We start from the raw sequence: 14586 nt of genomic DNA on the forward strand, positions 1-14586 counted from the left end.
CGTGATCCCAGGGTTCTGGGATCTGAGCCCCACGTCGGGCTCCCTGCTCTGCAGGAAGCCTGCTTCTCCCTCTCCTACTCCCCCTGCTTGTGTTCCCTCTCTCACTGTGTCTCTCTCTGTCAAATAAATAAAATCTTTTTTTTTAAAGATTTTATTTATTTATTTGACAGAGAGAGCACAAGTAGGCAGAGAGGCAGGCAGAGGGAGAGGGAGAAGCAGGCTCTCCACTGAGCAGGGAGCCTGACATGGGACTCGATCCCGGAACTCTGGGATCATGACCCAAGCCGAAGGCAGCCGCCCAACCAACTGAGCCACCCAGGCACGCTAAATAAAATCTTTTAAAAAAACAAAACAAACCAAAAAAACACAAAAAGTTTCTCCATTGGTAAACTGAAGCACACTAATCACAGAATTTTTTATGACTGATACTTTTTTTTTAAGATTTTATTTATGTGATAGAGACACAGACAATTTACATTCCTATCAAAAGTGCATGAGTGTTCCCTTTTCTCTACATTCTTACCAACACTTATTTTTTATCTTTTTGATATTTGCTATTTTGACTAATTGTGATTTTAATTTGCATTTCCCTGATGATTACTGATGTTCAGCATCTTTTTATGTGTCTGTTGGCCATCTGCATGTTTTCTTTGGAAAAATGTTTATTCAGGTCCTCTGCTCATTTTTCAATTGGATTATTTGGGGGTTTTGATGTTGAGTTGTATAAGCTCTTTATATATTTTGGATATTTAACCCCTTATCAGATATATCATTTGCAAATATCTTCTCCCATCCAGAAGTTGCCATTTTGTTTTGTTGATGGACCCTTTGCTTAATTGTGGTGTAGTCTCAATAGTTTATTGTTGCTTTTGTTTCTCTTCCCTGAGGAGAAATATCCATAAAAATACTGCTAAGGCTAATGTGTCCAAGAGATTACTGCCTTTGTTTTCTTTTAAAAGATTTATGGTTTCAGGTCTCAACTTTAGGTCTTTAATCCATTTTGAGTTTATTTCTGTGTATGGTATAAGACAGTGGTTCAGTTTTCCCAGCACTACTTATCTAAGAAACTGTCTTTTCCCATTATATAGTCTTGCCTCCTTTGTTGTAGATTAATTGACCATACAAGTGTGAGTTTATTTCTGGGCTCTCCTGTTCAGTGATCTATGTGCCTATTTTTCTGCCAATACCATACTGCTTTGATTACTATAACTTTGTAGTATATCTTGAAATCTGAGACTGTGATACCTCCAGCTTTGTTCTTCTTTCTCAAGACTGTTTTAGCTATTTGGAATCTTTATACAAATTTTAGGAATATCTGTTCTAGTTCTGTGAAAAACACTATTGGTATTTTGATAAGGATTGCATTGGATCTATAGATTTCTTCAGGTAGTATGAATATTTTGACAATATTAATTCTTCCAATCCATGAGCATGGTATATCTCTTCAGTTGTTTGTATCATCTTCAATTTCTTTCATCTATGTCTTAGAGTTTTCAGAGTATAAAACACTTTCATCTCCTTGGTTAAATTTATTCCTAGGTATTTTATTCTTTTTGGTATAATGTAAATGGAATTGTTTCCTTAATTTCTATTTCTGCTACTTCATTATTAGGGTATAGAAATGCAACAGATTTCTGTATATTAATTTTGTATCCTGCAACTTTCCTGAATTCATTTATCAGTTCTAATAGTTTTTCTTTAGTGGAGTCTTTAGAGTATTCTATATATAGTATCATGTCATTTGCAAATAGTGACAATTTTACTTCTTCCTTACCAATCTGGATGTCTTTTATTTCTTTTTCTTATCTGATTGCTGCAGGACACACAATACTCTTTTCAGTGGCTGAAATGTTTAAAACTATTGGTGAGGATGTGAAGCAACTAAAACTCTCATACACTATTGATATTAATGAAAAATAATACAACCACTTTGGAAATGAAAAGAAAAAAAAAATCCTCCAGATCTTAACAACCAGTTTTTCCATTTTCCTTTCTGCAAGTATTTATTCAAACACAATATGAAATATTTGGAATTACATATGTAATTTTTATCCTTTTTTTTTTTTTACTTAATGGTTCATAATAAGTACCCCTGGTTTACACAATACAAATTATTTGTATAATCTGTTATCTCAGTGTTGGTATTGTCCAAGACTACATGTTCTAAAAAGTCTAGTATCAAGATAGCTTACATTCATTTTGCACAATATGGCAGAGCCAACATGGAGGTAAAAGCAATTAGTGAATTCCTCTTTTTAATGGCAAAAATGAAATTTCCTCAGTGAAATTTACTAAGTTAATCTGCATCTCACCAAAGATATTACCTTCTGGACAGAGTCCCAGGGCTTCATAAGTAAGGAGTTCATTGACAGAAAAGCAATCATGAAGTTCTATAACATTAATATCATTTGGTCTCAGGCCAGATTTCTCATAACACTTTCTGGCAGCTTCTTTACTCATATCAAAGCCAACCTAAAACCAAAACCACATATAAATAAATTAAGGGCATCAAAACTGGGACTTTTATATAAGATTCATAAGAGATTAATATGTATAACCTTTAATAGCTGAAAACTGAATGCACATATTGAAATCTCAGTTGATTCTATATTACACAGAAAGTCAAAATAAAAGAATATTCAGAATGGAGAATATACATATTAAATTCTATACTATAAAGAACAGAATTTTAAATAAGATATATAAAAAGGACTTAAAATTCCTCGGGCCATATCTTGTGCAGTTATAAAAACTCTTATCAAACTACAATACGTTGTTGTGGTAAATAGGTTGGAAGAGATACATCAATAGATCATTATGACTCAGATACACTAAAAATTTCTACATGAAAATAAACAATCTTCATTTAAAAAAACAATATAGGATACCATTTTTCCAAATCCTTGCTCTTAACACCCCTTTGACCTCAGATAATAACAAGTCAACTTTTCTCCAAGGAATAAAATTGTGGTGTAAATGTACTGTACTCAGAAAACCTGAGACACGGGTGCCTGGGTGGCTCAGTCGGTTGAGCAACTGCCTTCGGCTCAGGTCATGATCCTGGAGTCCTCGGATCAAGTCCCACATCGGGCTCCCTGCTCAGCGGGGAGTCTGCTTCTCCCTCTGACCCTCTTCCCTCTCGTGCTCTCTATCTCTCATTCTCTCTCTCTCAAATAAATAAATAAAATCTTTAAAAAAAAAAAAAAGAAAACCTGAGATGTTCTACCTCAGCCACATCCCAGCTTTGTGATCTTGGCAAGTTATAGAGACATTTTCAAATTCAAAGCATTGTTGCAATATCATTTTGTAAACTCTAATTACCTTTTGATTGTTATATATGTGCGTATATATGCACCTTTGCATTTCTTTAATATGTATGTGTGTATATTCAAATATTCAACTAACTCTAGGTCTGAATTCTCATTTTTTTAACTTCCTCCATATTTACTCAATCTTTAATCAGCATTTTTAAAGTGCTAAGGGTCAAGAAAGTTCCCTGAAAATATCCTTGTTTTTCCCTCAGCTGTGTAAGAAAGGAGCTCTGGGCATATCCAGTCAACTCAAAAAGAAAAAAGCCCACCAAAATAGCACGTTTAGTTAGTTAAAAATGCATGCGTGGCTCTATCACAAGCAGCATTATGTTCTCATCAGTTTTTTTCCCTTAACAGATTCTTAAGGATGTGTTATAATATTAAATTTTCTGGACTGATTTTTTTTCAAGTAAATAACTTCTAGAGCGAATGACAACATGATTTCACCTAAAAATTTTTAAACAGAAATCCCTCAATTGATAAAATAGAATCTCATACCCTATATGTTGGCTACCTGAACTTAATTTAAAAAAAAAGAATCTCAGACATACCATTTTAATAATGCTTTTGTCTTCAAATGAGCTTGGCAAATCAGTTACCATCTCTTGTGCCAAAATTTCCACAGCTTTCGATTCCAGGCCATACTTCCGTACAAATACTTCACTAGCCAAAACTGCCGCTGCAGCACCATCTGAAGTGGGACTAAGAGGAGGTAAAAACAATTATTTACACCCAGGCTACCTCTATCCTAGGATTATAGACTAGGAGTTCTTTCTATGTGGAAAGAAAAACAGGATGTTTGCTAGTCATTGCACTGTCTTCATTGTGCAATCTACAGTTAAAAATTATACATGCTTCCCACTTGAGGACTGAACCTCTATCAGAACTTAAATACTACCAGTCATTGCTTGGTCTCTAAGAGTCTCTCCCAAAAAGTTCTCATTGCAAAGAATCCTGGATTAGCCTCTGCCCATGCATAAGGCATCTTATAGTGACTTCTGAGGAGTCCACAAGGTTATTCCTATCCTAGTACAATAAAAATTCCACTATAGGCCTGATTAGCTCCTGCTTTGCTGTTTCCCAAATAACCAGTCATGGAATCCTTTTGAAAACTGGGAAAAGATGGGATACAAGATACCAGAAAGTCCAAACCAGAAAGTGGTTAGTTAAGACTCTGGTGATCTCCTCAAAATAGCTCTTTTCCTTATAGCAAGCTGTAAAGGAAAGTGGCAGACACAAAAAGCCTTCTCTGAGTTCAGCTGGATTTATAAATGGGCAGACCTTCATATTGCAACAGATAAAAGCTGACCCCGTTTGTTCACTTGCATCCTAGCCAGTATCTTCCAGGAGACAGATATTGTCGAGCAATTTTCAAGATGCAACGATTACCATTATTAGAGCTATTTTCTCTTGTTTTTCATTTTTCTTGTTTCACATTTACTCTTAGTTACTATAATGGAGTAACACTTCCTAAGGTAGAAGCATAGAGCAGAGAAAACAAAATGCTTAAGGGAGAAACTCTGGACTCCACTGGCCTCCTAAGCCACATTTACATGAATAAAATACAATTTTTAAAAAGTAGGTAGAACTCATGAAAGAAGGAAATAAAATACAGAATTTCCCAGGAGAAAAGACAGTCTGTCTCTAGATATGAATGAGAAGTACAGGTCCTCCCTCCAGAGGGAGGACACATTAGCAGGAGTGCTGCAGAAGCAGATACAGATACAGATTTACCCAGACACAAAGCCTAAGGTTTACCTAAGGCGGGGGGGAGGGAGCAATTATTTTTCTCTATTAAATATTAAAATGTGGGGGCACCTGGGTGGCTCAGTCAGTTGAGCATCCGACTCTTGGTTTCAGCTCAGGTCATGATTTCATGGGTCATGGGACCAGCCCCACACTGGGCTCCACACTCAGCAGGGAGCCTGCTTGAAGATTCTCTCTCTCTGCAATCTCCCTCCCCCCCCCAAATAAATAAATAAATCTTTTTTAAAAAATAAATGAATAAATAAATATTAAAATGTGGTTTTCTTACCAACATTGTAAGACAGTCAAATAATCAAAAACTTTTCGAGATGTCATCACTTCGTCTAAACTGTATTCCTGTTGGAACTGGGAATACCTAAGTACAAAATAAGTAGTTACAGAATATGAGGTAGCAGTAACAATTTTGTTGAAAATATTCTGATCCAAAAGTCAGAGAATAATATGTAAATATTGTTTTTACAACCAAAAGACAGGCTTTTATGAGGTTTCAACCTTTAATATAAGTTGTTTGAATTGAAGTTTTTAAAAATCTAATCTCCAAAATACCAGATGCTATATAATAAAAAATTTGTCTAATCTTTGTCCTGGGTTCCTAGCATGGAGCTTCTGAAACCCTTGCAATTTTCTGAGTTATAGCAGTGTCTTTGTTATGCTAATAGGGTGACTCATAGTGGGCCCCTTGTTAACTGGGGAGGGGGGGAGGGAAGGCAAGGGGCTGGTCATCCATAAATACCAACCATGTGAATACAGGATTCGGACTCTTGAACCACTTTGACTGCTGAGGATAAGGGAGAGGGCTGGAGATTGAGTTCAGTCATGTGGCCAATGATTTAATCAAGTATGCCTGCATAATAAAGCCCCAACTAAAAACTCTGGACACTGAAGCTTGCTGGAGCTTCCTGGTTGGTGAGTACCTTCATGTATCAGGAGAATGATGTGTCCTGACTCCATGGGAAGAGGATACAGAAACTCAGCTTTAGGAATTCTCTCAGACATTACCCCATGTGCCTCTTTATTTGGCTGTTCCTGAGTTGTATCCTTTATAATAATACTGTAATCATAAGTATAACACTTTCCTGAGTTCTGCAAGTAACTCTAGTGAATTATCAAACGTGAGTGATCATGGAAACCCCTGAATTTACAGTCAGTTGGTCAGAAGTACAGGTGGCCTGGGGACCCTACTTGTGGCTGCCATCTTAAGTGAGGGCAGTCTTGTGGAGGACTAAGTCCTTAATTCAGGGGGTCTGCATCAACTCGAGTGGTTAGTGACAGAATTGAATCGCAGTACACCTAGTAGGTGTCAGATCAGTTGGGGGTTAAAATAGGGTATCATTTTTTTTCCCCTGGAGAATTATTAAATACTAGTTCCTTAAAAGCAAAACAAGGGTGCCTGGGTGGCTCAGTCGGTTAAGCATCTGCCTTCAGCTCAGGTCATTATCCCAGGGTCCTGGGATTCAGCCCCATGTCAGGCTCCTGCTCAGCAGGGAGTCTGCCTCTCCTTCTCCCTCTGCCCCTCCATCCCTCTCATGCTCTCTCTATCTCTATCTCTATCTCTCCCTCTCAAATAAATAAATAAAATATTTTAAAAAATAAAATCAGATGGTTTCAGAAACTGCTCTGGCACAAATAGCAGAAACAGCAGACACCACAAAGGAGATTCTAAAAGCAAATTTCAACTGGTATGGAAATTAATAAGCAATTCAAATGTTTAGAAATAAAGCCCATGTAACTTAGATCTGTATACTAGCATCTGTACCTTTGCTTCTAAAGTTAGCTTTGACCATCACCAACTTTGAAAAACACCTAATTTGTGCCAGATCCTGTGCTAGGCTCGTGGGACATGGGTATGTCCCATGGGTTCTTACCCTCAAGGAATTCAGTCTGAATCTGTGGCAAACAAATATAAGATGATAAATAAGACGACAGAGATGTTATACAGGGGGGCACCTCGGTGGCTCAGTCAGTTAAGCATGTGACTCTTGGTTTTGGCTCAGGTCATGATCTCAGGGTCATGAGATCATGCCCCATGTCAGGCTGTGCACTCAGCATGGCATTTGCTTGAGATTCTCTCCCTTTCCCTCTCCCTCTGCCCTTCCCACATGCTCACACATGCGTGCACACATGCCCTCTCTCTCTCTCTCCAATACATAAATAAATAAAATATTTAAAAAAAGAAATGTTATACAGGGTTCCATGGGAGCACACAGGATGGGCATCAGACCCAGATACCAAAGGGAGCTTCCTCTCTGGGGTTAGCAAGTAAGAGAAAGTAGGAGATTGAGAATTCCTGGCAAAAAGATCAGTACACACAAAGCCTCTTGAGTTAAAGTAGGTCACTGAAGCTAGGGTGTGAAGTTTGGGAGGAAATGTGGACTCAAGGTGAAAAAGATAGAATAAGAGAAATAAACAAAGATCAGATCATGAAAGGCCAGTATATGGTATTTACAATTTATACTAAAAACAATGAGAAACTACTAAAGGATATTAAGCTGTGGTATGACAATCAGACTTTTATTTATTTATTTTTAAAGATTTTATTTATTTATTTGAGATAGAGAGAGAGAGTGCACAACAGAGAGCACAAGTGGAGGGGAGGGGCAGAGGGAGAGGGAGAAGCAGACTCCCTGTGAGCAGAGAACCCGATGCAGGATTTGATCCCAGGACCCTGGGATCATGACCTGAGCCAAAGGCAGATGCTTAACTGACTGAGCCACTCAGGCACCCCTAGACTTGTATTTAAACAAGAAGGCTAGGATATGGAACAGGGATGGTAAAGGGCATTACCAAAAGCAACTAAACCAAGAGATTAGGGCAATAATAAAGGCAAGAAATGATAAGGGCCTAAAGTAGGGAATTGAAAGTAAAAGATGGAGAGAAGGGATGATTTCAAGAGACAGTAAGGAGGCAGAATCACTAGGCTTCTGTTCATCCTCAACTCATCTGCAAGTCACAGGACACTGAGGAAGAAGGCAGAGTTCAGACTGACTTCTAATTGGGGTGCCTGGGTGGCTCAGTCTGTTAAGCATCCAACTCTTGATCTCAGTTCAAGTCCTGATGTCTGGGTCATGAGTTCAAGCCCCAAGCTGGGCTCCACACCCTGCACTGGGCTCCACACTCCACATTGGGCTCCACACTGGGTGTGGAGCCTATATTTAAAAAAAAAAAAAAGAATGACTTCTAGTTTTCTATAATTAGGTATATATTGATGTCATTCATGGAGAATCCTGAAAGAAAAACAGGGTTGAGGGGAAAGGATAAATTCTGCATGGACATGTTGACTCTGAGGCACTTGTGAAGCATCTAAGTAATTTGTGAGAAAACATTTGAGAATACTTTTGTAATTCAACCTTCTTAGAAATATGTAACAGGGTATCTATAATGACTGGTCAGCAAACACAGGATTCTCTTTCTTTCCTAACCAAGCAGAACCTAGTGCAAAAAGTTGGCATCTGAAATTTCTGAGCAAAACCTAGAAGGCTATTCTTGGCTGTTTCAAAGAGTTTTATATGATGAAACTGACATCCAGAAACAACATTTGCCTATTCAACATAATTGAGAACTTATAATATGAAATAGAAGATTCATGGGGGCAAGGAACTTAACTGTCTTGTTCACTGCTATATCACTAGTAGCTAAAGAACTGTCTTGCACATAGTAGGCTACTGAATACATAGCTGTTGAGTGAATAAAATTCCTTTAGAAGAATGCCATAATGAGTGGATAAATGATGCCTATTTAGGCAGTGTGGTAAGTAAGAGAAAGACTTAGAAGATTTGATTCTCAAGGGAAAGTTAAGAACTACTCCTTGGGGGCACCTGGGTGGCTCAGTCCACTAAGCGTCTGCCTTTGGCTCGGGTCATGATCCCGGAGTCCCAGGATCAAGTCCTGCATTGGGGTCCCGGCTTGGCAGGGAGTCTGCTTCTCCCTCTGACCCTTCCCCCTGTCATGCTTTCTCTCTCTCACTCTCTCGCTCTCAAATAAATAAAATCCTTAAAGAAAAAAAAAAACTACTCCTTGGAGCCTCAAAGCCAAGAAATTGCAATGCTGTCAATTCCTCAATATGGTGGTACAGTTCCTTACTATTCAAGAAATCACAAGGATTTTTTTTTAATATTTTATTTATTTATTTGACAGAGAAAGAGGGAACACAAGCAGGGGGAGTGGGAGAGGGAGAGGGAGCCTTCCCGCAGAGCAGGGAGCCTGATGTGGGGCTCGATCCCAGGACCCTGGGATCATGACCTGAGCCGAAGGCAGACGCTTAACAACTGAGCCACCCAGGCACCCCAAGGAAATCACAAGGACTTTTAATGGTTTTCCAAGTTCTGAGGACAAAGAATTCAGCTTTAGACCATCTTTATGGACTTAAGACTACTCATCCAAACTCTACTATTTGGTAACAGCAAAGTTTTATTGAACATATACTATGTTCCAATACCATGTAAGATAGTAAAGATCCAAGGATGAAACAGAATCTCTGCTCAAGGACCATCATCATCAAAGAAGAAAGACTTATAAATAACTAAGTATGATAGTGTGATGTGTTATAATAGAGGTATACAGATACTGCAATGAAGCTCATGAGGAAAAAAAATTATGCCCAGGAAGCTTTAAGAAGATGTTAAGAGGAGGCCCCTGGGTGGCAGTCAGTTGAGCATCCAACTCTTGGTTTCAGCTCAGGTCATGATCTCAGGGTCATGGGATCAAGCCCTGCATTGGGCTCTGAGCTCAGCAAGGAGTCTGCTAAAGTTTCTCCCTCTCCTTCCACCCCTTCCTGTACTTGTTTTCTCTTTCTCTAATAAGTAAATAAATCTTTAAAAAAAAAAGATATTAAGAGAAGAAATGACATTTGGGTTGGGGATTGATGGGTAAGTAGATATTCACCAAACAAAAGAAAGGCAAAAGGATATTCCAGGGAGAGCTAACAGCCTGAGAAAAAACACAAAAGTGAGTATTATATACTATACTTGGGGGAAAAAAAGTAGTCTGGTGAGGCTAGAGATTGGGAATAGCCAGAAAGTGGCAGGAAGTAAGACTGGCAAAGTAGAGTGGGCCAAATTATAACAATCTTATCTCATATGAAGGAATTTGTATTTTATCATATAAGCAATGAAAATTCACTAAAGCTTTTGCAATACCCTTACATCTTTCATAAAATATCCTTTGATCTAGGGCATAGGATTAGATATTACTTGTTAATTAAGTATGCCCTGAACTTAAACATCAATTTAAAATTAGGAGAATCAGGAGAACTAGCAGTAGCATGAAATATTAGAAATATGTGGTAACGATCCATTTGTGGTATAAAATATTCCTTGTCATGGTTTTACATTAGTAAATATGACAAAATTTGTTTAATAGTTCAGAAACAATTTACTGAGCACCTATCATGTTCCAAGATCTCTGCTAAGCATTAAGATCAGGAAGAAATGGCTCTGGTCCTCAAGGAGTTTACAATCTAGTAAGAGGAAATATAAATATTATTTTACCACTACTTAGAATGATCCTGTGCAAGTTGCTTCGTTTCTGTAAACCTCATTTTCCTTATCTATAAAATGAGAATAAAAATATCTACCTTATAGGGTCCTTGAGAGGATTAAATCAAAATGTACATAAAAATACCTAGCACAGTGGCACACAGTTGGCATTTAAGAAAGCTAGCTATTACTCTCTTCTTGCCTAGTGGTATTGCTTTTGTAGAGATTAATTCAATTGCCAGTGAACCAATTTTATTCAGCAACCATTAAGTACATGCTATAAGCCCAGCATTGCAGTAGGCACGAGGGATTCAAAGATGAATGATCTGTAATACACAGGATGTAATTTTACTTCAGATCATTTAGGATATAATAATCATATTATTCTACCAGAATAAGAGTTAATGACACTGACATAACTAAAACACATTACTAAAGTAATACAAATAATTTAATAGAAAGTAATTAAAATGGCTACTAATAGGTATTTTATGAACACTTTAAGAAAAGTTTTAAGGAATGGTTTAAAATGGTCACTGGTTATTTTCAACTAAAATTATCACAATAAATTTCAATACTGCGGTTGCAATGTATGACCAATTACATCTTTAACAACCATTCACACTCTTTTGTAAACGTAAATGGCATCCTAAATACAAACTGACCCAAAACTAAAACTGTAGTCAAAAGTTTATGTGGGCACAAGCCTTTTTCTGAAAGACAATAAAACATTCTAGTTAATATCTTTGAGGTCTTGCATTCACCTTTCAAGTGTAAAGTTACATATTACATAGCAGGATAACCCAGATTTTCACTATTTCATATTTCTGAAATACTTACGGGTTATTAACTGAATGTTTATGATTTTTCCATCCAATTTTTGCAAACTGTTCAACTTTTGTTCCTGTAGAGAAACCAAACATCTATTAGTGGGTCAATGCCTTCCTATTACTTATTAACAAACGTTGCAATGGTACTCAATGTCCTGCCAAATATTTCTACCTTTTCCCTGGTACACATTATCAGTACTGACAACTTCAACACTGATCCCTCACATAAATACTTCTTTAATTAAACTTGAGTATAATTGAATCCACTAATAAGCATATGACATGAAGACAGTTCAAACTGGCCAATTCTACCTAGTATAACTAGAGTCCAATTTCAAAAAACAGAAAATATAGCCTGGGATTAACAGTGGATATAAGGGAGGAAAGCACTGCCAGAAATTTTTCAAGGAGTCTGCCAAAGCATCCCAATGCCCCTAGACTAAGTGAATTTTACAACTCACACCCTCCAGGACCTGATCCTTCTCCTTCCTTATGATAAGGCAAAAGGGTCTTCAGAAAAGTTACAGCATAACAAGAAATATGTATGTTTTTAAATTCCTTAACAGAAAGCTTAAAGATTAGTGTCAGGAAAACAAAAGCATACGTTAAGAAAGTAAAATATGAAAAAAATTTTTACTACTTTTTTTTTAAAGATTTTGTATTTATTCAATTGAGAGAGAGAGCGCAAGCAAGAGAGAGAGCAAGACTGCAAGCAGGGAGGAGGGTCTGAGGGAGAGGGAAAAGCAGACTCCCTGCTGTGCAGGGTGCCCAACCCGGAGCTCCATCCCAAGACCTCAGGTTCATGACCTGAGCCGAAGGCAGATGCTTAACCAACTGAGACACCCAAGCGCCCACCCCCTTTTTTTACTACTTTTAAAAAGACAAAGCAGCATAAGATATGTTCTGAATCCTGCTTTAGAGCCAGAAAGGCCAAGGACAGAGTAAAGTAAACTGATAGGAGCTGATAATGTTATGTTAATGCATGGCACAGGAAAATGAAGAGTTCCCATTTCTGCTTCATCTTTATCTTCTCTGTCAGGAGGATGATCTTCAGAGCAGAAATGACATACATATAATTCAGCAAATCTTGAAGAAAGTAGAGTCCATATTAGTGATCTCATACCAATAAGAGTGATGATCAGGAGGCAGCCAATATGGATTCAGTAAGAACAAGCCATAGTAGATTTATATCTTTTTTTGATTGGTTTGACTGGTAGATCAGACGAAACACAGTATCAGTATATCAGCAAGAAAATTGAAATTCTTAGGACATCTTTTGGGACAAGGTAAGGAAATACTATAGTGTGGGTTTTGGTTTTTCTTTTGTTTGGGGGAGCACTTTGATGTTACTAAAAAACAAGGGGGGACACCTGGGTGGCTCAGTCGGTTAGGCATCTGCCTTCGGCTCAGGTCATGATCCCAGGGTCCTGGGATCGAGCTCCGTATGGGGCTCCCTGCTCAAGTTCCATATGGGGCTCCCTGCTCAGCAGGGAGCCTGCTTCTCCTTCTGCCTGCAGCTCCCCCTGCTTGTGTTCTCTCTCTCTCTGACAAATAAATAAAATCTTTTAAAAAAAGAAAAATTAAATAAAAATTTAAAAATGAAGGTTCTTCTGTCAAATAAGTTTAGATAATACTGGGTTAAACAAAGTTAAACACATTTCTTTATAGCAAGACATTCAGAGCCTTTATTATTATTACATGTGTGTTATGTCTAAAAGGGGATTAAAGGGGGACAACTGGGTGGCTCAGTCAGTTACGTGTCTACCCTCGGCTCAGGTCATGATCCCAGGGTCCTGGGACTGAGTCTTGCATCAGGCTCCCTGCTCAATGGGGAGTCTGCCTCTCCCTCTGCCCCTCCCCCCACTCGTGCTCGCTCTTTCTCTCTCTCAAAAATAAATAAATAAAATCCTTAAAAATAAAATAAAATTAAAAAACAAAACTACGACTGGGAAGAGAAAGACTCCCCCACAAATGTGAAAATACTGAACAACATTACTACACATCAAAGCATGACTGCAGAAAGGGTTTGAAAAGTACAGCAGATTCAAGGTGGTAATCTCTGAAAAGCACAGCTCTGGGAGAAAAAAAGGCGGCAAAAAGAAAGGGAAAGGTGTCCTTTGGTAGCTGGATAGTGAAAGAGGAAAGAAGCAAAAGGGGAAATCTTTAGGGTCCTGCAAGACAAAAAAGAGAGAGAGAGAAATCAGAGGACACACAACCCATCTTTCAGAAAAACTCCACTACAGATATAAGACATTACTACACTGACGTAAGAGGGAGCCATAGAACCAGGAATCACCCCAAATCACAATGCAATAAAAAACTAAAAATTATTAATAAATTCAAAAAATTAAGAGGCACCTGGCTGGCTCAGTTGGTTAAGCATCTGACTTGATTTTGGCTGAGGTCATGATCTCAGCATTCTGATATTGAGCCTCACATCGGGCTCCAAGTTGGGCATGGAGCCTGCTTAAGATTCTCTCTCCCCACCTCCCTCTGCCCCTCCCCACCCCCACCACTCATACATGTGTGCACACATGCTGTCTCTCTCTAAATAAATAAATAAAATAAAGTAAAATAAAATGAAATGAAATAAAACAAGATAAAAGTACATCTAGAAATTTAAAAAATATTTCCATGAAACAACTCTTAGGTAAAAAAAATTTTTTTAAGGAAATGAGAATGGAAATTATAAAACTTCTGTGAAAAATGATACTGAAAACACCTCATATCACAATCAATATGATAAGTTTAAAGCAGTAAACAGGAAAATACATAGCACTGAACACAGAAAGAATGATAAAATGTAATATTATTCAGCAATGAAGAGGAATAATGTTCTAATACATGCTACGCATGAATGAACAGTGAAAACACTATACTAAGTGAAAGAATCCAGTCACAAAAGGCGACATATTATGATTGCATGAATGAACAGTGAAAACACTATACTAAGTGAAAGAATCCAGTCACAAAAGGCGACATATTATGATTCCGTTTAAATGAAATGTTCAGAATATGCAAATCCATAAAAACAGAAAGCAGACAGTGGTTGCCAAATGCCTGAGAGGAGAGGGTAATGGAGAGGACCGCTAATGGGTATGGGGTTTCCCTTTGGGGTGATGAAAATGTTCTGAAATTAGGTAGTGGCAATGGTCGCACAACTCTGAATATAGTAAAAATCACTGAATTGTACACTTTAAAAGA

General features: G+C 37.8%; 1 protein-coding gene across 1 annotated transcript in view; it reads right to left on the bottom strand.

Moving 5' to 3' along the window:
* Positions 1-14586, bottom strand: part of SCP2 (sterol carrier protein 2) — a 98177-nt gene that overhangs the window by 52415 nt on the left and 31176 nt on the right. The window contains exons 7-10 of the mRNA XM_028106904.2: positions 11393-11456; positions 5347-5433; positions 3863-4013; positions 2325-2472 (exon numbers count right to left, since the gene is read on the bottom strand). Coding sequence (XP_027962705.1) covers positions 2325-2472; positions 3863-4013; positions 5347-5433; positions 11393-11456 — 450 coding nt within the window. The remainder of the gene's footprint in view (positions 1-2324; positions 2473-3862; positions 4014-5346; positions 5434-11392; positions 11457-14586) is intronic.

This window comes from Eumetopias jubatus, unplaced genomic scaffold (assembly GCF_037043125.1).
Source record: "Eumetopias jubatus isolate StellerSeaLion01/CBP00866 unplaced genomic scaffold, mEumJub1_p1.0 scaffold_4, whole genome shotgun sequence".
NCBI classification, from domain to species: domain Eukaryota; kingdom Metazoa; phylum Chordata; class Mammalia; order Carnivora; family Otariidae; genus Eumetopias; species Eumetopias jubatus.